This window comes from Ruditapes philippinarum, unplaced genomic scaffold (assembly GCF_026571515.1).
Source record: "Ruditapes philippinarum isolate M1 unplaced genomic scaffold, ASM2657151v2 ctg3782_1_1_1_1, whole genome shotgun sequence".
NCBI lineage: Eukaryota > Metazoa > Mollusca > Bivalvia > Venerida > Veneridae > Ruditapes > Ruditapes philippinarum.
In genome coordinates, this window is record NW_026852385.1 from 74,096 (window position 1) to 101,647 (window position 27,552).

Below are 27,552 nucleotides of genomic sequence, written 5' to 3' on the forward strand. Positions count from 1 at the left end.
TCAGCAGAATGACATTATCCAAGCATATGACACATTCACAGAATGACATCATTTAATCATGCGACCGCAGGGCGACCAATCTTACACCTAGAGCCTTGTAAGATGATATTTTCCAGCATTGGTGCAAACACTAGAAAATCAAGTATGATATGCAAGAAACAGGTCTAATTCCTTGTTTATATATCCGTGAATTATGTATCTAATTTCTTGTTTATATATCTGGGAATAATGTAAAGAACTAAGCTACATGGAAATTATGTAATAAAAATATCAAATAACTATTTGCCACCTTAGTGCAGTAACAGGTTAACACCTATCAAATTAAATAGGGAGTTAACTCATTACTGCACTAATGGTGATGCATTAGTATACATACTTAATGTACACAAGAGTTTACTCTTCAGGGATTTTATTCATGTATATCCCAAGTGTAAAGTAAGATGCTGTTAATAATTGATAAATATACTTATATAATATGCCTATAACTTGAAGGCAGAGATAACTTGTCATATAATAATGTACAAGTTGACTTTCTATTTATAGTAACAAACGAAAACCAACTTATTGAGTAGCTGATAAGATATTGCAATAAGTAAAATTGCTTTTCTGGGCTATTCTACGTAACTGTTTTTCTAGCACTACCCTTTATATTGGTGCAAGAACTGTCAAAGCAAAAATCAATCAGTCATTAGTAATAAGTTAAGAAAAAAGTAACACCGAAGTTTTTAGGTTTTATGTAGGGTACCAAGACGATACCTTCTAACAACCGCTTCGACGAATTCATCAATGAATTCATCATATTCTTCTCCAGTTACACGAGGCTTTTGTCTTCCGATGTAAAGGCTGTCTTCCAATAAAGTCTGCAAGAGGTGTCTTGTTAGCCAACAAATCATACATATAATAATCTCAAATACAAAGACATTTTTCTACTCTTAACTTGTAAAAAGCTTCATTAGGAACCCATCGTACAAATGTGAACCATCATCAGGAAAAGATGCCAGGAGTGTTTAGGTCGCAAATTTTTTTTACTGTGCTTTCTAAATTTCCACTGATCTCCTAAATGATAAATGAATATTACCCTTGACACTGTTGTATTGCCTCTAAAGTAAAATACAAGAGCTGTCCGTAAGACAGCGCGCTCGACTTTTTTTATTGCTTGCCAATAAAAAAAGTTTTTGCAGTAAAAGGCAATACAAGAATCTCTGTATTTTTAAAGTGAACAATGGCCATGAGCATTAAGATATTTAGTGAAGAATTATTTTACTGAATTGTGTGATACCCTTGAACACTGCAGCAAAGTTTGAAATGTTTAAGTCAAAAGAGGGCTGGTAAGAAAGAAAAAAAAACTGAGTTGAGCCTTAAATAAATTTAATAGTATTATACTACTGATTTTAATTTCAAGTACAAAAAGAGAAAAATAACTAGTTGTTTGATACCCTTGAATATTACAGCAATGTTTATATGACATAATTTATGGTAAAGTGAACAAGTGGATAGGAATGAATTTTTTTAGATTTTTTAAGTTTTTTAGTGCTTGCCTATAATACAAAACATTGACAGTTAAGGGCCATAATTCAAATAAAATCTTTGACAGAATTACCTTCTCCTGGACATGTTTGGGAATCATGATTGTAAACAAGTATTCCAACTTTCAAATTAATATCTCAAACAGTTCAGTCAAAAAGTGGACTGGTACTAAAAACTTAACCAAGATTCTAAGTCGATAAAAGGCCTTAATTTTTAAAACAAATCCTTGACAGAGTTACCTTCTCTTGCGTACAGATGGGGGTAATGATGTGAAATAGCATTAAAAGTTTCAAAGCAATATCTCAAAGGGTTAAGGCAATAAGTGGATTTTACCCATATTCAATGTATTTTCTAAGTCAAAAAGGGGCATAATTCTGTCAAAAACCTTGACAGAGTTATGTCCTCTTGTCTGTTGATGAAGGTCGTGATGGTAAACAAGTATGGTCAGTTTCAAAGCAATACCTCCAATGGTTTTGAAATAAAGTGAGGTGGTACAAAAAAACTTAACCAAGCTCAATACACTTTCTAAGTCAAAAAAGGGCCATAATTCTGTCAAAAACCTTGACAGAGTTATGTACTCTTGTCTGTAGATGGAGGTTATGATGGTGAACAAGTATGGTAAGTTTCAAAGCCATACTTGTAATACTTCTGAAATAAAGTGGGGTGGTACGAAAAACTTAACCAAGGTGTGACGCCAACGCTAACGCCGACGCCGACGCCGGGGCGAGTAGGATAGCTCCCCTTTTCATAGAAAAGTCGAGCTAAAAATGAATACTACAATGTATGTATAATATAAACAAATATTATGAGAATAAACTATTTTTTGTAACTGTTATGATTGCAATGCTTTTTCTTTTACAAAGCACGCACACAGCTGGCATCTTTTTAACATTAGGTAATTTATGTTAATAAGCCATTCACAGGATGGCTATCCTTTCATTAATTAAACCCATGCTCCTTTTAAATTGTCATTTATAATGCTTAACCCTGTTTCTTTTCCATGATTTTATAGCCTTATCAAATTTCAAGTCAAAATAACAATATTTAAATTACTTAAAACAGAATCAGCAGACAAGCAAATGAATCCAAAGTCTGGTGAAGAACTCAAAGAATGGACAGAAGCAAAATGAGAAATAAAAAGGCAAAGTAGCAATAAGATCTGCTATTCTTCCTTTTTTTGATACAAAATTCTGAGAAAAATTCAGATATGCAGAAAAATTTGTTATAAAAGTTAAAAAAGCATATTGATCTTAAGAGCTGAAAAAAAAAAAACAACAAAAATCCTTATCAATTACATTTTTCTATCATAATTATTCAATAAAACATGCATTTAGAGTATGTTTTAACTGATAACTCAAACTGGTCAAAATAATGAACATATTCTATTAAAATAAACCCACCTTATTATTGGTTCCTACATCCAACATGACTGGTAGCGTCTGAATTGGTGGTATACCACCGAGAGCTGTGTACAGGGACAACTTTCCTACTGGGATACCCATTCCATTCACACCTAAATCTCCAAGTCCTAGAATTCTTTCTCCATCTGTTACAACAATTGCCTGAAGTCACACGAGAAAATGTTTATTTTGTTGGATTTAAACTTTCGAATAATCAGTAGTGTTTCGAATATTCAAATATAATTCCCAGCCCTAATTTAAAGTAACACTGTCACGGTTAAGGTGACTTTCTAGCTTTACTGGTGGAGGAAAACCTCAGGTGCCCTTCCCTGTATTATTTCAGGCACACCACCATCCATCCGTAAGCTAGCTGGAAAGCTTCCTCTAAAGAAAGAATCATAAATCTTTGACCAGATTCAAACCAACAGTGGTGAGAGGCAAGCTATTTGAAGTCGGCAACCTTAGTCACTCAGCCATAGAGGCATGAGAATAAGGTACATCTGGCATGAACTAGGACGTTACTATAAGTGTCAAAGCTTAATCGGCTCTATTTCTCACTTGGTCAAACAAAATGTAATATTTCAAAGGTCAAAATCAATTTTTTTCCTTTATTTTTCTTTCATTAAACAGAGGGCCAATTTCCTCTAATTCTAATGATATTAATGAATCTTTTTTTTTCTTTGCCATTATATGGCCCTTAAACTTAACTATTGCTGGGGATGGCAGACAGGCAGTCTGAAAGAAATTAAATCAAGGAAAGAAATTGTTGACGCTGAGCTTTCTGTGGGCTGAAATTCATCATCTTTCCTGGAAAACTTGGTTAAGCATCTTATAATGTACATTATCACAATAAAAAGAAGCATTTATATATAGATACATTAACATATTTACCTTGACATTGTTCTCTGGCCAGTTACAAATCATTTCATATAAATGTCCCTTGTCATTTATGGAGAGAAACAACCCTCTGTAAAACAAGATTATTAAATTATTTTATCTTAAGATGCTTTACCCAAACATTAGCCTACATGTACATAAAAATTATGTAAATATATACATATGTATGTACCATATCATTTTATAAGAAAAATACTTAAATTGTTTTTTTAAAATGCCACAGACAAATTAATTTCAGAATGGAAATTGTCTCCTTCTATATCAAGAACTTCTATTGACCTCAAGACTGCTAGCAGTAACAGAATCTAAATACCTGACAATTTATACAAAAGCATATTTCAAGTGAATTATATCACAGTTTTTATTCTGTGACTAGAACTTGCATTTTCAGAGCCAAATGGACCTAATGCAACTTTTACAGCCAGTTTACCAATATGTCATTAATGTAATGGCAAGCAATTACCTTATAAAGTTTACAAATTTCAGTACTTAAAACTGCGAACACCTAAACATAAGCTATATAAAACAGCAAGTGAAGGATGCTTGACATTAGACATATTGTGACTTATGTCAAATTGTAACAGTCAGATAAAAGTCATCCAAGAGACACAAACATGTAATGGCAATCAGTGTGAATTGTGTAATAACTGAGCAGATTATTTTGTTTGTTTTGTTTGATTTTTAGTCTCAATGTCACTGTAAACTTCATACCACAACTTTCTAGTTTTACTGGTGGAAGGAGACCTCAGGTGCCTATTCCTGCATTATGTCACGCAGTCGACCAGACACCCAAGTAGAACCACCAATCTTTTGTAAGCAATCTAGATACCATTTTCACAGAATCCCTGATGGTATTCAAACCCACAGTGGTCATAAGGGCAAGTGATTTGAAGTTGGAGGCTTCAGCAACCTGGCCATGGAGGCCCCAATCAGAATCTATGGCCATTAAGACATTTTACAATTCATATATTCACAAAAACAAAACAACGTTTTTTGTTTTCATACAAACCTTGGTCTTCTGTATATAAGACCATACTGCTGACACACCTGCCCGACTGTTGGCGTATAAACAATGGGCATCATTTCTTCTACATGTTCACAAAGTGACCGGTAGAACAAGCGCTCATTCCTGTCATACAAAGCCATCAAATAGATGTACTTATCAACATCAGTGGGGCGTTTTCGAAAGTTCTCTATGACACGTTCAAGTTGCCTTTCTTGATTGATGACAATTGGTGGTAGGAGGCCATGTATACCCATCAACTGACGCTCACGCAGAGTAAAAGCCTGGCCCTATATAATCAAATAAATATACATGTACTCTGACATTGATATTTTTCTTTCTTATAATTGGTAAATGTTATACCAATGTCTTATTCTTCACATTTGAAGAAGTGTTCTTTTAACATGTACAAGTTGATGAACATTTTTTTCATAATCATAAATCTACTCATAACGACATTTTAGGACAATTCTTGCTTTCATTTACAGGCAATGCATTTTATTTTCAGCCTGCTTCTATAAAACATATCCACATATCCCCAATAAACCCATAATTTATTTGTACAAACACTCAAATGTACATGTACCGGTATGTACATTTATTTTGCTGAGTTAGCACATTGAGATCACATTTCCTTAACCTGATTTAAGGCACACTCAGATTGTCAAATAAAAGTGCCATTCTATTCATATATACTATATACTATATTCTTGTCTAACTAATGTTTGATTTACATTTTGATTAATTCAAGATACTGAATTCATTAACTGCATTTTACGTACAATGTACAGTAACATTTTGATGAGACGTTAGATTGTTTTCTGAACTGTATGTGCTACATTAATTGTCCACACCATTTTATATATATATACATTGTATTTATTTTAACCATAAAAGTATGTGTTCAATACTGTTTCATACTAAGTATAAAAGAAATGCAATTTATTTAAACTGATGTTATTTATCTAGTGTTTTGTACTATTTCCAAAAAAGATACAGCTTCCCTTTTTCCATCATACATTCTTTTTATATTATATGTTATTTTGGTTTATGAGTGATATATGTGGATATATTACCTGCCAAGATTTTATATCACCCGAGCCGTAAGGCGAGGGTGATATTTTATCTTGGCAGGTAATATATCCACATATATCACTCCAAAATCAAAATAATAATTTTATTACCCTTCCCTTGCCAAGTTTAGACGATTTTTTAAAAAATCATTGCTGTTTCAAATGAAACGTCAAAATAAGATTCCCTTTAGGATACCCCTTCATCACAACATGACGTCACATAAATACAAGACGTATTTTTTTCAGTACCTTACGAATGTTAACAAAAGAAAAGGAGTAGTCTGTTGAACGCACTTTTTTGTAATTAAAATCAAGCTTTCATGAGGTCATCTTTGTTTTCAATACTGATGAGAATATGTATCATTACTCTATTTTGATAAATATTAATAATTTGACAGTTAAAAAGTGCTTGTATATCGGAATTTAAACCGCGTAAAATCGAACCGTACGCGCATCGCCACAGCGCATGTTGTTTACAACGTGGGGTCAACGGGGTAATTTAGTGTGTATATTACCCGTCTGGCTTGGTTATATCAATTTCTTTCGGGTGATCAATATCCAATCAAAAAGGTGGAAAAAATCTGGAAGGGTAATAAAGATCTATATCTGGCTGAAGAAAATTTTGTGCATTACTCTTGACTGACATTTATTTCAGACCTACTGTCTATCAAGGGCATAAGGAAAGAGAGCAACACTGTCAAGGTCACAAGTAAAGAGACCAACACTGTCAAGGTCATAAAGAAGGTGACCAACACTGTCAAGGTCATTAGTAAAGAGACCCACACTGTTAAGGTCATAAGTAAAGAGACCAACACTGTCAAGGTCATAAGTAAAGAGACCCAAACTGTCAAGGTCATAAGTAAAGAGACCAACACTGTCAAGGTCATAAGTAAAGAGACCGAAACTTTCAAGGTCATAAGTAAAGAGACAAACACTTGTGAATGTCATAAGTAAAGAGACAAACACTGTCAACAGCATAAGTAAAGAGACCAACTCTGTCAAGGTCATAAAAAAAGAGACCAACACTGTCAAGGTCATAAGTAAAGAGACCAACACTGTCAAAGTCAAAGGTAAAGAGACCCAAACTGTCAATGTCATAAGTAAAGAGACCTACACTTGTCATTGTCATAAAGAATGAGACCAACACCAGTCAAGGTCACAAGTAAAGAGACCAACACTGTCAAGGTCATACGTAAAGAGACCCAAGCTGCCAAGGTCATAAGTAAAGAGACCAACACTTGTCAATGTCATAAAGAAGGAGACCAACACTGTCAAGGTCACAAGTAAAGAGACCCAAACTGTCAAGGTCACAAGTAAAGAGACCAACACTGTCAAGGTCATAAGTAAAGAGCCCCAAACTGTCAAGGTCATAAGTAAAGAGACCCACACTGTCAACAGCATTAGTAAAGAGACCAACACTGTCAAAGTCACAAGAAAAGAGACCAAGTCTGTCAAGGTCATAAGTAAACAGACAAACTCAGTCAATTACACAGACAACACATGAACAAACTACCTAAAGCCAATTGGTAAAACCGGTTCAAAGTGTAGTAAATAATTTGTCTCGCTTTAAATAATGAGTGGCCGGTAAAATGAAACCTCAAGTACTGAGTTATTAAAAATCATGGACTGGAGTTATTTAATTCAAGATTACATGTGCATTGTGTTTGATTAATCATTATAATTACTAATCCTTTTTACTTGATGGATTCATTTTCATTTCTTTTAACTAACTGTACTATTTCAACCTGTATTAAAGTGCCTTTGTATCAAAAGATTTTATAAACTTTGTAAAAATTATACTTTGATCAGAAGAGCTCATGGGTGCATTTATAATAGGGAACAAACAGTGTGTATCATAGACAAAAACCAGATACAAACAGATATCATCATCAATTCATTTCCTCATTTGTTTATATTTACAGCATTATTCTTAAAATCTTACAACAGTTATCATCTAGACAATGTTGCTTTTGTAGCATGGGATAGTTGAAATATGGCAATTTGAAGCAGTACGTCCCATAAAATTTGATGCAATTCATTGTTTACTAAAATTTATCAACCCTAACTGTACATGTATGATGTAGTTTTTCTTTTTTGGTGTTATTGCTCCTTTAGCTTAATTTGCTAAGAATGCAGTTTTGCTATAGGTGCTAAGAAATTATTAAAGCTCAGTAAAAATGAAAAAAAAAGGCCATGGATGTATCTAAATCTACGCTACAGGAAACCTGCTACTTTGTCATCCAGTTATCCAAATAAGGAAATTATGTATTCGCAAATTCTCTTTAATGATATCATGGCATTTAAAAAAGTCCAAAAATACTATCACATTATTTTCAACTGGGGACACTTAAATTACCCTTATCTGACATATACAATATTACAACACCCCCTGTATTGTATCTCTAAGTCTTCAATCAATAAGCCAAAGTCATGAAATGAAATGTGTACATAATGTTCTTGTAAAAAATTACAGTTGTCATTTAAAATAAAACATGTATGACATTTCAATGGTCTGTAAGCATTGTGTATAAGGTGTAATTTGGAATAGTTAAATATCATGTTACCTTGTTTTTGTAGTACATGTACAAGTTATAAAGGTCACACTATTTATCACAAATTGTTATGTTGAAAATATATCTACTCCTGTAGTATACATTTAGCAGAACATAATTATTATACTTCCTTTTCGTTCTTTTAACAGGTAATTTAATTTAATTATTTAATCATGGCCCATATCTTTCAGAAAAAGTTTTACAATACAGCCAATCATTTTTAAATCAAGTGGAGTCTCTTGGCCCAGTACTTTTACATTCTCAGCAGGTCTCTGTTCACATATAAAATTACATTTATCCCCACAATACTTTACTCTTTAATCTGACATGATCTATATTCTCTTATTCAACACAACAGTAATTTGTGTATAAACAAATTCTATTTCTGTAAATTATTGATGACAGTGACAAAATAAACACAAGCTGTTTGCAAAACACATAAACCTCACTATATCACAGCTTGTTGGGCAGAAACTATCCATTGTAAATTTCTATGATGTAAAAAAAACATAAACTTAATATAGTGAGTATCAATATTATCTGGCAATACAAGAATGAGAAAGGTATCATTTATACCTACATGTTAATGAGTATAAAGCTCTATGTTATGAACAATTTTAATAAAATCTATAAACAGGAAATTTGTTTCCATAATTATTTCGTCAATTCTTGAACAGAATCTCTCTGTATTAAACACAAATGAATACTGTACATTTACTGCATGTACATGCAAACAGAATAAAATGTTTGGAAAAATGTTATGCTGCTATTTTTAATTTGGTTCTTTTTTACTATTTATCGATGATTATGTGCATGCACCATTCACAATTTCAGAAAGAAATAAGCAAGCATATTTACATGATACAATGTACATGGTTTTTGGAAGTATTCTTCTTAAAAATTCAAATAATTTTTCAGCAGAAATGCCAGAATATATAATAGCTTAATATACAGTGAAAGTTGAGAAAACCGGACGGCTTTCGGACTGAGGGTTTTGTTCGGTTTTCTCAGCGGTCTGGTATTCTCAATGTCCCCTTCAGCTGTTCAGGATCTTACATTTTTTGTATATCATAACCGAGCAATGACTTACAAAGGATGCTGTATATTTGCATTTTCATGATCATGTGTACATATATATTGCTAAATAAAGAAATGATAAAAATACAAGAAAATATGTTTTTATTGTTTTTGTCTCATTATTGCATATAAATACAATATTTTTTTGGATTTAAATGAACAGCAGTTACCTCATAAAGATCAAGTCCAAGTACATCTGCATATGTTTACATTTGGGTAATGGATAATGATTTAACGAACATAGTTTACTTTGTTTGTTTATAATAATGCCCCCCATTGTAAATATTGCCGATAAAATATTGGTCAGATTTTTAAAGTAGGTCTCAACAAAGTTTCACTGTCTTTAATTATTTAACTTTGTCACTTGTAGACAGCTCTCTTCGAATTCTTTTCGGCCATGGAATAGAACTTAGCGCCGATAAATGTCGTTTCCATTGCGTTGACATTTTGGGAAATGAATAGAAAAAAGGCAACACAGTAGGAAAATACTCTATTTTTTATTCATACTGATTTTAACTGATCAATTTCTTGTGCATTTTGGCATTTATATAAAACGGTAGCATCTATATCTTACAATAAATCAACCTGTGAAAAGAGACATTATAAACAAATCAGACAATCATTTTTCCGTTACCGCTCAATTAGCGTATTAGACACAACCAATTGATAAGTACACAAGGTTGTATTTGTTTTGCAAACCCGAGTGTCGAGTCGCAACACTAGGGCAAAACTAACACCGGGAACGTAACTTTTGCGTGTCAAGAACCTACTCTCCATTTGATGAGGAGTGAGCAAGAACATGACGTCAGAAAATGGCAGAAAGCAATGTGAAAGACTTTTGATATGTTATACATTATAGGTCTAGGGTTTCAAAACACTCAAAATATTTTCTGTTGCAATTTGTTTGAGGTTTGGCTGTATTTTGAGCTAGAATGACTGGACTATCAGATGATTCTTCAAAATGCTGCAAAAAAAGAAGTGCGGCGTCCATTTTGTAACCAAGAACGCTGTTCATGCTGATAGTTTTGAACAGCTAGTGCGACAATACTACGCATGCTCAGGATGCCTAAACTCTACACTCGGGTTTGCAAAACAAATACGATCCAAGATTATTCACACTTTCAGCATCCGGTATTGTCAGGATAATTGTCTATATAATTGACTTTGTAGTCCTGTATCAACTGTCTAATATTCGGTTTTTACAGATTCCGGTATTGTCAATGTTTAATACAATAGTTTAAAGAAGGGGAAATTTGGGACTGAATTATTCGTCCGGTATTTAGAAAGTCCCGATTTTCTCAGCTTCCGGTTTTCTCAAATTTCACTGTACTCGAAAGTAAATGAAAACCGAGTAGAAAAATCAAAAGCAATCTAGTACCTTATTAAGCCTAGGGTCTCGCAAGATGTCAATGCCTCTAATTTTACTGTGATTTATGAGTTCCTTTTTTGGATCAGGTAATGGTGACTTTGGCCTGCTGTTTGTTGGCTGACTGGTATGAAACAGAGAACTGCTCACAACTGGACCACATCTGTAAGAGAAAGTGATAATTTTGAAAGTTTATGATAAAATAAAACAAGATTGCATTTGAGAAAAATGCTATGCCACCGCATGGTTCAAATTTCATAGCTGTACATCAAAGGACAAGAAAGTAGGTCACATCATCAAAATCTAGGTCAAAGTTCAATTTTACAACTAAAACTGTGCACATGGTCAAAATGTCATTGCTGTACATCAAAGGACAAGAAAGTAGGTCACTGTCCCCTTGAGCAAGGCATAATTTTGACCCAAGGGTTTAATAACAATCTTGATACAGGTCCACCAAACAACATTTCAAGTCAGTTATCTAAGCTAAAGCTTTCTCCCATTCAGAAGACATTTGTTTTATTTTCTGTTTTACTACGTGTACATAATGAGAATCACTGCCCCCGGGCAGGGCCAATTTTTGACATTTGAACAACTTTGGTAGAGGACCTATAGATGATATTATAAATTTTTTTTTTCCACTATATGTACATAATGAAAATCAATGACCCCCGGGGCGGAACCAATTTTGACCCCAGGACTATAATTTGAACAATCTTGCTAGAGGTTCACTACACAATGTTTCATGCAAAATATCTTAACTCTATCCTTTGTAAATTTAGAGAAAATAATTTTTTAAGTTTTAACTATATACATATAAGATAAACCTATGGCTCCCAAGGGCAGGGCTAATTTGGACACAAGAGGCAAAATTCGAACAACTTTGGGAGAGTACCTTTAGATGATATTATTTAACAAATATTAAAGTTCTAAGCCTTGTACCTTCAGCTAATGACATTTTTTTATTTTTTACTATATGTATATATTGAAATCAATGACCCCCAGGGCGGGGGCAATTTTGACCCCAGGGCTATAATTTGAACAATCTTGCTAGAGGTTTACAACACAATGTTTCATGCAAAATATCTAACCTCTAGCATTTGTCAATTGCTAGAAGAATTTTTTTAAAAAGTTTTTACTATATATACATATAAGGAAAACCAATGACCCCTGGGGCGGGGCCGATTTTGACCCCAGGGCTATAATTTGAACAATCTGGGTAGAGGTCTACCAGACAATGCCTTATGCAAAATATCTAAGCTCTAGGCCTTTTGGGTCTTTACAAGAAGGTGTTTTAAGTTTTTACTATATGTACATATAGCGAAAATCAATGACCCCGGGGTGGGGCCGATATTGATCCAAGGGCTATAATTTGAACAATCTAGGTAAGGGTCTACCAGATGATGCCTTATGCAAAATATCTAAGCTCTGGGCCTTTTGGGTTTTTACAAGAAGGTATTTTAAGTTTTTACTATATGTACATAGTGAAAATCAATGACCCCCGGGGCGGGGCCAATTTTGACCCAAGGGCTATAATTTGAACAATCTTGTTAGAGGTCTACCAGACAATGCCTTATGCAAAATATCTAAGCTCTAGGCCTTTTGGGTCTTTACAAGAAGATTTTTTAAATTTATTCTAATAATTCCTTTTGGTTGCCATGGCAACCAGATTTCTGCATGGAATGAAATTCTTTGAACAACTTTGGAAGCCCTTCACCCAAGGAACAATTAATCCTGCCAAGTTTGGTTGAAATTGGACTAGTGGTTTTTCACAAGAAGATTTTTTAAGTTCACTATATAATCTATATAACACACACACAAACACACACACGCATACATACACACAGGTGAATCGCTATATGCCACCGCATCGCAGATGCTGCGGTGGCATAAAAACTCTACACATTTTTATTGCATTTTAAGAGGAACAAGAATGTGTTTGTTAAACACAAATGCCCCCGGCTCAGATTCTTGTCAGTAGCAATATTTCAAAAAATGTTTACCCATTCACTCAGTTATGGACAGAAAAATTGCCAAAAAATTGTAAACACAAGTTATATAGCTTGACAAAGTCATGGCATTTTGTAATTGTGAAAAATATAAGTTGCCAAGTCATTGCTCTGACTTGTGAAGTTGAAAAATATTCAACTTCATGCAAGTTATCTTCCTACTAAATATGAAATACATCTGTCATTAAATAAAGGCTGTATGGGCAAAAGTGTAAAAATCTATTTTGAGCACTGGTGACCTTGACCCAACTGACCCCTTTCTCCATCCAAAGGAAGAATACCATGCAAGTTATCTTCCTACATCTGTCAACAAATAAAAGCTGTATGGGCAAAAGTGTAAAAATCTATTTTTAGCACAAGTGACCTTGACCCACTGATCCCTACCCCAATCAAAAGGATGAATACCATGCAAGTTATCTTCCTATTAAATATAAAATATATCTGTCACTTAATAAAGGCTGTATGAGCAAACGTGTAAAAATCTTCACCTTGACCCAACTGACCACTAACTCCATCAAATTTTATGTTTCTATCAATTTTAAATTACATCTGTCTATAGAATAAGGTTAATACACCTGTAAAAATGTAAAAATCTACTTTTAACATTGGTGACCATGACATTGGTAACATTGACCTTTACCCAAATGACCCCTAACTACACCCAAAGAAGGAGGACCTCCCTTGGCATGTTTGTATTAAACTAAGACATCAACTAAAAAATAAAGGCTGTATGAGCAAAAATGTTTATATAAATTTTTTAAACCAGTGACCTTGACCTTTACCCTAGAGACCGCTTACTCCACAAAAAATTAGAGGACCATCAAAGGTATCCACCTACTAAATATTATATGAAAGATATCATTAAAGAAATTAAGCAATTAGGAGAAATTTAAGATAAATCCAACTTGCCGAAATAGGTTAACCAGACAAGGCCCTATTTTCAAAGTGAAAAAAGGGAAATAACTGGGGAATATGGATGACACAGTTATATTACTTGGCAATATCATGTACTTTGTATTGATAAGTAAGTGTATATTATAAAGCCATTAGTAAAGATAGAACTTAAGATATTTCCAACTTGCTGTTTTAGGTTAACTATTATTCATTTTCTAAGTGCTGAAAAGGGCAATAACTTGGTAAATATGAAAGCCAGAGTTATGTTACTTGCCCAAATCATGTACTTTGTATTGATTAGCAAGTGTGTAAACTAAGAAGCCATTGGTACAGGTAGAACTTAAGAAAAATCCAACTTGCTGTTCTAGGTTAACCTCGTACGGACAGACAGACAGACGGACATTCCAACATTTTGGGTTTAGGGGCTAATTTCTTTGTTATCTTAAGGGCTACTAGCCCATAAACCCTTTGATCACGGAATGAACCTATTGTTCTCTTTTTTTCTCTTTACTGTTATATAGCCCCTAAACCTAAAATGTTTGCTCGGACAGACGGACGGACAGTTCAATTACTATATGCCCTGGGGCATAAAAAGAGCTCCTTCTGATATTGCATTCCTAGTTCAATGCTGGTATTGTGAAATAAATACAATTACTGCTTCAGAATTTGTCAAGTCCATCGCTAATGCTGGACATTTCACAACTTTATTTCTTCATAGCATATCTTGGAAGACCGCCATAGTTTCATGCCAATTAGCATGCAGACCATGTTCTCGTGAGGGGTTTGACATGTTTGAGTTTTAGCTGGTCTACTCAGTACTGTACACATTTTAATTTTTTTTATTTGGCATAAAACAATGACATGGGTAATATTTATATCTTAAATATATGCTTGGTTAATATCAGTTACAGGGAATTTTAGAAAAAAATTAGCATAAATTCTCTATAACTCAAAAAATCTACAAAAATGTTGATTGAAACTCAAGTCATAAAAAATGTCATTATGAAAAGAAAGTGTCACTTTATTTATTTATTATTTAACAGTTTGGCATGTCTGTTAGCAAATACACACCAGAAATTATGTCAAGTACCAAAAATAACTACAGTAAATTCTCTCTATTAAGACCACTTACGGGACTGACTCAAAGTGGTCTTAATAGTGAACTGGTCTTAATAGTGAAAAAGTCACTTTAACAGCTGACAGAGTCCAACTTAACTTATTGTATACCTTGTATAGTTTTATGAACATGGTAAATATACTTAATTAAATGAGTAAAAAGAAACACATTTTTTTTTAAACAAAAAACATTTTTAATGCATGATAATAATTATGATACATCATTAATATGATGAAAATATTAATTTACGGCTTCCCCTTTAGATGAAAAATATTAGGTATTAATATAGTTATGACTCTCATTATGATTTATACATAAATTACATATCGAAACAAGAATTTGTAACAGAGTTACCAACGTCCCCCGCCTCAGGAAGTTTTATATGAAGCATAAAATAGTGCTATTTCAAAAGCTTGAGGTATGGATTTCAGGACTTTCAGTCCAAAATTATGATCAATGCTAGATCTGCAAATGCAACAATAAATTTATTAAAGAAATACTAGTAAAATGAAACACAGAATTTAAAATTCTATCATGTTAACCTTTGACCTCTAAGTGTGACCTTGACCTTGGAGGTAGGGGTGCAGGTGTTGTGCATGACATAACGTCTTATTAATATTACTATTCGTGCCGAGTATTTTCAAAATCCCTTGAACTATGAAGAAGTTATAGATCGGACACAAAATATACCCTATGACAGACTATGTCAATCTTTGACCTCTTAGTGTGACCTTGGAGGTAGGGACTCATGTTTTGCGCTTGACATATCAACTTATTATTGTGATTATTTGTGCAAAGTATTTTTAAAATCCCAGGTTATGGACTGGACACAAAATATACCCTATAACAGACTATGTAAATCTTTGACCTCTATGTGTGACCTTGACCTTGGAGGTAGGTACACATGTGTTACGCATGACATATCATCTTATCATTGTGACTATTTGTGACAAGTATTTTCAAAATCCCTTGATCTATGAAGAAGTTATAGACGGGACACAAAATAAATCATGTAACAGACTCTGTTAACCTTTGACCTCTAAGTGTGACCTTGACCTTGGAGGTAGGGGTACAGGTGTTGTACCTGACATATTGTCTTATTATTGTGACTATTTGTGCCTAGTTATTTCAAAACCTGAAGAAGTACAAAAAATACCCTAAAACAGACTATGTTAACTTTTGACCTCTAAGTGTGACCTTGAACTTGGAGGTAGGGATGCGGGTGTTGCACATGACACATTGTCTTATTATAGTGACTATTTGTGGCAAGTATTTACAAAATCCTTTGATCTATAAAAAAGTTATGGACCAGACACAAAATATACCCTGGTAATAGATTTAGTTAATCTTTGACCTCCAAGTGTGACATTGACCTTTGAGGTAGGTGACCGGTTGTTGCGCATGACACATCGTCTCATTATTGTGAACAATTGTGGCAAGTATTTACAAAATCCCTTCAAAGATAAGAAAGTTATGGACCGGAAACAACATATACCATCAAAAAGACAATGTTGACCTTGAATGAGCAAGTGATCTTGACCCTGGAGGTAGGGGTCTGGTTGTTGCCCATGACACATCGTCTTATTATAACAAACATTTGTGCCAAATTATTTCAGATTCCTGTGATAAATGAAAAAGTTATGGACCGGACACAAAATATACCCTGTAATAGACTATGTTAATCTTTGACCTCCAAGTGTGACCTTGACCTTGGAGGTAGATGACCGGTTTTGTGCATGACACATCTTCTCTTTATTGTGAACAATGGTGGCAAGTATTTACAAAATCCCTTCAAAGATAAGAAAGTTATGGACCGGACACAACATATATCATCAAAAACACAATGTTGACCTTGAATGAGCAAGTGCGACCTTGACCCTGTAGGTAGGGGTCTGGTTCTTGCCCATGACACATTGTCTTATTATAACAAACATTTGTGCCAAGTTATTTCAGATTCCTGTGATAAATGAAAAAGTTATGGACCGGACACAAAATATACCCTTTAATAGACTATGTAAATCTTTGACCTCCAAGTGTGACCTTGACCTTGGAGGTAGATGACCGGTTGTTGCGCATGACACATCGTCTCATTATTGTGAACAATGGTGGCAAGTATTTACAAAATCCCTTCAAAGATAAGAAAGTTATGGACCGGACAGGACATATACCATTAAATAGACAATGTTGACCTTGAATGAGCAAGTGCGACCTTGACCTTATAAATCCAAAACTAATAATATAAAAGCCAGAAATTTTTTATTGGATATTATTAAAGATAAAGATCTTATTGACCCTTTTAGAGAATTACATGGCGAAATTAAAAAATTTACATGGAGGCGTACAAATCCTATACAACAGGGGAGATTAGATTTTTTTCTTTTATCAAATGATTTGTATCAGTATGTAAGAAAATGTGATATTGATGTGAGTTATAAATCAGATCATTCAATAATATTTTTAGATATTTGTTTTTCTCATATTTGTCATGGTAAAGGTTTGTGGAAATTTAACAATGCTTTATTACATGATATTGAATATTTAAAAATTATAAATGAAAAAATTGATGAAATAAAACTTCAATATTGTATACCAGTTTATAATATAGACTATATAATAGATACAAAAAATAAAGACGTTAACTTTACAATCAATGATGAACTATTTTTAGAAACACTTTTGATGGAAATAAGAGGTTAAACTATTTCATATAGCTCCTATAAGGTTAAAGAGAAAAATAATTATGAAAAACAAATAATGGAGGAAATATCACTCATAGAACAAAATTTGACAATTGATAATAAAGACAGACTCTTACATTTACAAAATGAATTAAATCAGATAAGACATAATAAAATAAAGGTTCTATGATTAGGTCAAGGTCACAATGGATTGAATCTGGGGAAAAACCTTCTAATTTTTTTTTGAATTTAGAAAAAAAATACTGTGCTGAAAAAATATTCCTTTTTTAGAAATGGATAACGGAACATTTATTTATGATCAAAAAGATATACTCACACATACTTGTTGTTTTTTATGAAAATCTATATAAAAAAGTGAACTCGACTGATGAATCTGTTATTGATAGAGAATTAGGAAATTGTGATATTACTACTCTGACTCATGATGAAATGTTAAAACTAGAAGGTGTTCTTACATATGATGAAGTTTCTTTTACATTGAAAAATATGAAGAATGACAAAAGCCCAGGTTGCGATGGATTTACGGCTAACTTCTTTAAATCCTTTTGGAATAGAATTGGTCATTTTGTTGTTAGAGCTATAAATTTTGCTTATAGAAATAATACTTTTGGTAGAAATCAAAAACTTGGTATAATAACATGTATTCCAAAAGAAAACAAGCAGAAACATTTTTTGAAAAATTGGAGACCAATAACTTTATTAAATGTAGTCTACAAATTAGCATCAGGTAGTATAGCAAACAGATTAAAAGGTGTTCTAGATATTTTAGTTTCAAAGGATCAGACAGGATTTATAAAGAAAAGATATATACGAGAAAATACTAGATTATTATATGACATAATGAAATTTACAGAAGATAATAATATACCAGGTTTAGCAATGATGATAGATTTTGAAAAAGCATTTGATACTTTATCTTTTACATTTATTGAGAAATGTCTTTCATCTTTTCATTTTGGTCCTATGCTTAAAAAATGGATATCTTTGTTTCTATATAATACTGAAACTTGTGTTATTTTAAATGGATTTTTATCTAATTTTTTTAAAGTTGAACGAGGCTGTAGACAGGCGATCCAATTTCCCCATATATCTTCATTTTATGTGCAGAAATATTAGCTATAAAAATTAGGCAAAGTAAAGATATTAAAGGTATTACAATAGACGGTGAGGGATATAAAATTTCACAATTTGCAGATGATACATCACTTTTATTAGATGGTTCAGAAAAATCACTAAATGCTTCTTTAAACTTGTTAAATACATTTTCAGAGATTTCCGGATTAAAAATAAATTTTGACAAAACCAAAGTTATCTGGATAGGCTCTTTAAAATATAGTACTAGATCAATTAAGACAAGATGGAAACTTACATGGGGTGATACACAGTTTAAATTGTTAGGTTTAGTATTCGATGTTGATTTAGAAAAAATGATTAACTTAAACTTTAATGAAAAACTACAGAAAGTAAAAAATAGTATTAGCCACTGGAAAAAGAGAATGTTAACTCCAATTGGAAAAAAAATTACTGTTGTTAAATCAATATTGCTTCCATTATTTACCCATTGTTTTACAAGTTTACCAACACCTAGTACTGTTTATTTTGAAGACATTGAATGACTTATTTTATGATTTTATATGGGAGGGCAAGGCAAAAATAAAACAATCAGTTAATTACTAAAACATACAAAGAAGGTGGTTTAAATATGACTGACATTAATAGTTATGTTCATAGTTTTAAAGATAAAATGGTTTAGGAGGTGTGTTAGTAATAGCAGCAGTAAATGTTATAAGCTAGTGAATACATTGTTTGATATTGGTAAAGTTTTTAACACAGGTAAAATGTTTTGTAAAGTAATTATCAGTAAGATTAAAAATGCTTTCTGGATTGATGTTTTAAAGGCTTATATGATGTTTATTGAAAAAACTTTCTATAGATAATATAGAGCAAGTATTACATATGCCACTTTTTTACAATCATAATTTTTTATCTGGAAACAGATATATTTTCATTCAGATATTGTATGATAAAGGCATCAGATTTGTGAAAGATATTATTAATGAACAGGGTAATTTGTAGATTTGAATTATTTAGAACAGGTAACATGTAAACAAGTGAATTTTTTACAATATCATAGTTTAAAACAGGCAATTAAATTTTATATGCAAACGCTAAATATGATGATTTGTAATAACTTGTTTAATGTTCAATACCCTATTATAAGTTGTTATATAAAACCTATTTTGTTCATGAATAGTAATAAGAAATATGTATATGAAACTTTAGTTAAGAATTCAGATTTACCATCAAGTCAAGAAAAGTGGAACACATGCTTTATAGGTGATCACATTAATTGGCATTTAATTTATAGTTATGTTTTCCATTGTACAAAAGATTCATACATTCAGTGGTTCCAAACAAGAATTATTCATAGAAATTATTGCTACAAATTCACTTCTGTTTAAAATGAAAATTGTGAACAATAAAATGTGTACTTTTTGTCATTGTTATGAAGAAACACTTTTGCATTTGTTTTGGGAATGTCACAAAGATTCAAGGCCTTTTTTCAATATCTGAAAGATAACATACATAATTTTGAAGAATGTTTCAATTGATAAATCAGTTATTTTAGGTTCAGAATCTAAAGATTTTAAATATGACATTTTGTTTTAGAACTAAAAAAGATATATTTATTTGTCAAAGAGAAAAAAGGTGCTACCCACATGTATTGGTTTTTTAAAAATAGTTCTTAAATTAGCATGGAATATTTATAAAGATACAAACTTGACAGAAGATGCGAAAATAATAAGATTGGCAATTAGTAAGATCTTTAATTGAATAAACTACACTGACATACTGAATTAGATAAATAAATTTAACCTGATAATACCATTCTTAATTAATGTTCTTACATTGTACATATGCGTTTTATTATAATGTACTTACTCGAAGGGTATAAACTATGTGTGTTTGTAATATCTTTATTAAAATGTATAAAAAATTATACGATTTCCCCCCATACATACACATCTGTAGTATATTGACAAAAATTCATGGTAACTTATACCTCTTCATATATATATATATTTTTTTTTTTCAATAACAGGCGTAGCAAAAATATAGGCTTTATACTCAAATTTAGTAATTATTTAATATTTCTGATGTAATGAGGTCTATTATATTCTATAAATATGTATCTATTATATGTATAAATGTAAAAGAATTTGAAATAAATGGGGTTACCCAGTTGGGGCCTGAAAAAAAAAAAAAAAAAAAAAAAGTGCGACCTTGACCTTGGAGTAAGGGGTCTGGTTGTTGCGCATGACACATCGTCTTATTATAACAAACATTTGTGCCAAGTTATTTCAGATTCAATTGATGAATGACAAAGTTATGGACCGGACACGAAAGTGTGACGGACGGACAGACGGACGTTCTCACAGGACAGTAATTATGTGGCTACTCTATTGTTCTCTCTATTGTTCTTTTTAGCCACACAAAAGAAAATAGCCACATAAAAGCATTACGGAATGAATGACATCAAAGAGAACCTATTGTCCCTCTAGCAACATAATAATAAATTACTCTCCTGTGAGTGCGGACAGACGGACGGACGGACGGACGGACGGACAGAGCCTATTACTATATCCCCCTTTTTTCTTCGAAAAGGCTGGGGACAATAAAGCACACATGAACTGATAATTTGGTGTAATTAGCAATTTTTACCATACTTGCTAAAAATTGTGAAGCACAACAAACAATTTTAAATGCTATTTACTTGTTTATTACATCCTAATTACGTCAACAAATATATCGTTTCTCACACCATTTTTTTTAGCTGCTTAGATTAATAGGAGAGATTTACCACCACGTCACTGATAACTGCTGTGTGGACTACGTATACACACAATCTTAGAAGGTCGTACAAACAACATGTAAACAATGATAGCATTTTCTGTAAAGTTAACATAAGATGATGTTCCTGGGGGCAAAGTTTTAAAGATCAGAATTATCTGAACATATATTTTTTTGTGTAATATTCAAATGAAGAAAAAAAAAAATACAAAACTATTTTCTAAATAGTATTGATATATTTTATATATATAGATAAGTGTGATGTTATAAAGGTTTTTAATTTTTGCCAAACATCTACATGTACTTTAATTTTTTATGTCTTATATCAATCTTGAAACAACTCGCTACAACTGTGTTCTATGAATTATCATTTTTATGTGAAATATGCCTGCTAATTTGCCTCAGTTTTGTTTCATTTTTCATTTTCCCTTTTTTCACCCTGTCAATGTAAATATTTTTATGATTCAAGGGTATTATATTTCAGCCATTTTTAAATGTATGCTTAAGACCCAAAACTGAGTGTTGTTAACATAAATATAATTTAAAACTTTATGCTTAGTTCATGTTCAGTTTTAAGCATTTAGCAAGTCAAAGTGACATTATGCTCATATTTTCATAGTCAATTTGAGCTGAATTGACTTTATATTTCAAAAGATTGACTGTTTAAAATGGTGTTTGACCAACAGGTGATATTTGAAAATGTTTGGGATAAATTTAATTTATTTAAAAAGTTGACAAATAGTCATGTGTCACATCTGTGGTTGGAAAAAAATCTGGGATCAGGTAGATATGATAATGACCTCCGTGAATTTATTTCAGAATACTGGTACACCTCTAAAACTATATCATACTTATAAGCTAGGCATTAAAAATTTGATGTAGTTAACTAATTATAACTTTTTTAAGGCCACATATTATAACAAATATCTAAACAATGTCTTTATAATTGTTCGAATATTTCTTTTGCCTACAGTTTTTATAATTGTTTGAAGATTTCTTTTCCCTACAGTTTTATTTATTTTCAATAAAAAATAAATAAATAGGAAACATGAGATAAGAAAGATTGTTTTGTTTATATAATTTTGTAGTCAGTACCTTTAAAAGTACAATAGAATTGCATCGTTTCTTACAATTAAATTAAACATATTCTCCCAGTCACTTTGCAAGCTTAATGTTAATGCTTTACTTATATTATTTTCAATCACCTGTTTTATTCGGGATGAATTAAGTTTATGATGAATTAAGTGTACGTTATTTTTTGCTGATTTAAAAAATGATAACAGTTTCTTGACAATATTTCTAAGCAAGTTTTTTTCACATATGTCTTTATTGTAAATAAATAGTTACTCAACATATTGTTAATCTTTTCTTTATTCATGAACCATTTAACTGATATTTTCTTGAATTTATGATAATACAATCATTTTTCTATTCGGGGACTATAAATGATGCTTTAGCATCAAAACCTCTACTTTATTGAAACAGAGCTCATATTTATTTCTTAATAGACATACACACCATAGTTTTCTTATGTAAAATGACTAGGTAGTACAAAGATAATGTACGACCAGCAACAGTTGCTATGGTCAGTGCTTATCAGCAATTCTATTTTTAGAATATTGGCCACTGGTAAATCTCTCCTATTAGCCAGAAGTGGTTTAAACTGATCATGTTGACGCTTGAATGCTAAAAGATACATTGTAAAGCAAGCGTCTATTTTAATGACCTCATTTGACCCGGTGTATTTGTTTACGCCAGCGGGAAGATTACAACAATTAATGGGGGGCAATAAACACCAAGTGATGTCTGGCCATAATGTTGCATGGTCGTTATGTTGCATGGTCGTTATACAGGTTAATGTTTTGATAAGAAATACACACAAATGTCTGACAGAAGTGGCCGTTATGCCGGATTAGAGACGTGGTCGGTATACTGGTCATTTTTCTCAATGAATAAAGAAGGCAAACATTTTGTACTTTTAAAAAGTGCCCGAAATAGCGGCGTGGTCCTATTTGTGGCGTGGTCGTTAGGTGGCAATCCCGTGGCATTTTACTGTATTATGTACAGCGATACAATGTGTCAATATCCCTCATTTCAATAAATACATATACATATAGGTGTCTCATAACTGAGGCTGTCAAAGGTCTGCTGTTAAAAATGTATTTTCGTTTTACTAGGACTCTTTGATTTTGCTATGGGACTCATAATTTTGAATTATTAGATCGGTGTTTTTTTCCCCTGCTTTGGAAATAGTGCCGTTACCGGACAGATTGGGAAAAAATCCATCGGTTTGACTCAAATTGGGAATTTTACACAAGATGCAAAATATTCATTGGGAATTTCTTTTATCCAGGGAGACATGACAATTATGCATAATATACACTTAAAAACCATGTATTATTAACTTTAACGATTATTTTTGCTACTTGAGGTTGAAAAAAAATGTTAATCACTACAATTTTGTATAAAGAATGTTTAGGTGTGAAACACTAAAAAAAACGAAATGAACTGGGTAATGAATAACACTCATGTGGTTATACATGTACTTTGTTTTTATTGTATATCACTTATCAATGGCATTACTGTTTTTGTGTACCTTTAAAGTTGCTGTGTTTTGAGGAAATTTCAGTGTTATTTTGGGAATTTATCAGTCATGAATTGGGAAATTTGCTGTCTATTTTCTATTGGGAATGGTGCCGTTTTCCACTATCAGTTATATAAGGGGAAAAAACACTGTAGATTAATCACTGATTACTGATTAAAAATAAGTCATTTGCAGAAAGTAAAACTGTCTTTTATTTAAACCAATTTCCATTATTCTGAGAAGCAGTACATAATTCAAATAAGTGAGATTTAAAAATATAATCTATTGATAAACTGTTGTCAGGTTGAGTTTTATAGGTGTATAAAAAAAATAAATGAAATTTGTATTGTTTAAAAGTGTCAGGTATAAAAATCTTCACATAAATTGATTCTTTTTTTAATTAGCTTAATGACTTTGCAGGTATGTTTTTTTTCCCCAAGAAATATTAAGTCTAAATAAATATTTGAAGCCTTTAAAAGTTGGCAATGAGAGTCTGATTGCTGGCATATAAACATACCAGAAAAAAAAACTCTCCCGGTGCTTTTTCAAGAAATTCAAAAATATGGGTGATTTCCCCATCCATTACAAAAATAGGGGGTATTTTTCAAAAACATGGAGTGCCAATAATGTGCAAATTTAATGTTGTTTATACCAAACAAGGACTTGTCTTTTTTCTAAAAAATCTTAAAGGTAGCTAGTTTTTTTTTGTAGAAAAAAATCAGCAACTTTCATATTCAGGTGTTACAATAAGTGTTATCCGACAATGCAATTATATTATTCTTTTATGAAATGATTTGTCTGCATTCCGTTATCAACATTGCACATCAAAACTTTCAACCTATGATAATCTTTGAACGAAAATATTTATTAACAGCAACAGGATTGCCCCCCCCCCTTTAACTTTTTCAACAACAAGAGCTGTCGGTAGGACAGCACGCTCGACTATTCTAAGTGCTTGATAGTATGACCCTCCAATTATGACCCTAAGTGCATGTGTAAAGTTTCAAGTAAATATCTTTGAAGACCTTTAACCTTTAACCAAAATTTCTAAGTTTCAAAGGGGCAAATAATTCTGCAAATATTGCAGACAGAGTTATGCAATTTTGCAAACTGATGTACATTGTTACTGTAAAAAAGTATTTTAAATTTCAATTGAATATCTCAAGCAATAATTGAGATATTTGACTTTACAAAAAAACTTTAACCAAATTTCTAAGTTCCAAAGGGGCATAATTCTGTCAATATTGTAGGCAGAGTTATCCAACTTGTCAATCTGATGTACCTTGTTACTATAAATAAGTATTGTAAGTTTCAGTTGAATATCTCAAGCAATAATTGAGATATTTGACTTTACAAAAAACTTTAACCAAAAGTTCTAAGTTAAAAAGGGGCATAATTCTGTCAATATTGTAGGCAGAGTTATCCAACTTGTCAATCTGATGTGTACCTTGTTACTATAAATAAGTATTGTAAGTTTCAATTGAATATCTCAAGCAATAATTGAGATATTTGACTTTACAAAAAACTTTAACCAAAATTTCTAAGTTAAAAAGGGGCATAATTCTGTCAATATTGTAGGCAGAGTTATCCAACTTGTCAATCTGATGTACCTTGTTACTATGAATAAGTATTGTAAGTTTCAATTGAATATCTCAAGTAATAATTGAGATATTTGACTTTACAAAAAACTTTAACCAACGCAGACGCCGACGCGGACGCCGACGCAGACGCCGGGGCGACTACAATAGCTCTCATATTCTTCGAATAGTCGAGCTAAAAAGTTAAACAAATAGGATGACTAGACGCTTCTTGTAAAAAAAAAAAAATCAATTCAGACGCGGGATTTTCCTGCAGATAATTCCAAAATGTGCGCAATCTTTGAACAGATAGTGGGAATCCTATTCCCACAATCACGCGACTTAGAATAGACACCGCTTTCTACATGGTTTTGAATAATAAGTGGGTTGTGCGTAAAGGTTGACCATCGTATATCTATAAAAAAGCCTTGGCACACAATTTTTTGAACAGTGATTCTTAAAAATCATGCTGTTTAACCCATTACTTCATGAGCATTTTTGTGAAAAAATGGCTGTTTTCATTGAAAAGTCTCCCGTTACAAGTTCAAACTGCTATAATACTATAAAAACTGCTTCAACACTAATCAAACTTGGCACAAATGTTGACTGGACCATTGCCCTTGCAACAACATGCTAAGGCTTAAATTTTCTGTTACCATGGCAACGAGGGGACATCTCAAAATTGCCAAAAATCACTATTTTGCGTTGATTTTTTCCATCAAAATTGACTTCAAAGTGCTGCAACTTCTCAATGGATTGAGATAGAGTCAAATGCTTTTCAACGTTGGTTACACGTTACCTTATGATCAATCTGGGGTCATTTACAGCCTCTCACAAGTCCAAAATTTTCTTGGCGATGAGGGGGACTCCGCCCCCTTCAAACCCCCCAAACAGAAGGGGGCACATCCCCCTTCTGGCAACCCCCTAATGTATCTTTTGGTTGGGGGCCGCGCCGAAAAAGAGGTCACTTTTTTTAACAACATTTCTCAAACAAAAACAAGTGTTTGGGGCCTAAATAAGGCATTTTTTCATCATTTGAGACAACAGGGGGGGGGGGGGTTAAAAAGGCGTTAAAAGGCGTGTATATGAAGTAATGGGTTAAACATGTAAGTGCCTTAAAAACTATTTTCAATGTAAAACTTACCTTTTACCTTATTCCCAAATATCTATAACTTTTAAAATCCTTTTTTAATGCAAAATTGCCTGAATTTCAAAAAAATAAACATTCGTCTGCTTCATAGTAACTTTCCATATATGGAATTACCCGCCACCTAGCAAAAAATAAGGCCAAGCATATTTTTATTGTTAAATTTTCAGTCCTGTATTTTTAATTTTTTTTTTTATTTTAAGCTAAACCCACAGTCAATGAAGAAAATCTTCAGACTATATTCCTCAACAGCACTAATAAATGCTAACATTTGTTGGGAAGATGATGTATCTGTCTTCGGGGCATCTAAATTGTTTGTGTGCCAAAAAAACACATTTAAGAGACAGGAGTTTTGGCAAAGTTGACCAAGAAAATTTTGTTATTTGGGCTCAGCACCTTTGTTTTAAGTCAGCTTGAAGAGGCTTATCTAGTTAAATATTTTCAGACTATGTCTGAATATGGGTATAGATACACATGCCAAGAAGGTATTTATATTGCAGCAGAATAATTTTGCTGTTCTCCTAGGCAAAAGGAACAAGTCTCATCCTATTTTTACTGTCTTTAAACACAAGATATATTTACAAATTGAAGCAAAAAAATTAAAATGAAACCCCTTCTTCATCACTGATTGTTTTCATAATATCAATTTAATTTAACTTTGCAACACATTTTCTTTTGTAAATAATGTTGGTAAATGTTCTATAGTGTGGGACATGTCAGTCTCTAACCACCAGAAACATTTCATTCAACAAACAAGAGCTGTCAGAAGGACAGCGCGCTC

At 32.4% G+C, this 27,552-nt stretch overlaps 1 protein-coding gene across 1 annotated transcript in view; it reads right to left on the minus strand.

Moving 5' to 3' along the window:
- Positions 1-27,552, minus strand: part of LOC132758596 (NADP-dependent malic enzyme-like) — a 47,736-nt gene that overhangs the window by 9,928 nt on the left and 10,256 nt on the right. Inside the window, exons 2-6 of the mRNA XM_060750292.1 lie at positions 10,908-11,058; positions 4,834-5,117; positions 3,819-3,894; positions 2,928-3,089; positions 757-860 (exon numbers count right to left, since the gene is read on the minus strand). Of these exons, the coding sequence (XP_060606275.1) occupies positions 757-860; positions 2,928-3,089; positions 3,819-3,894; positions 4,834-5,117; positions 10,908-11,058 (777 nt within the window). The remainder of the gene's footprint in view (positions 1-756; positions 861-2,927; positions 3,090-3,818; positions 3,895-4,833; positions 5,118-10,907; positions 11,059-27,552) is intronic.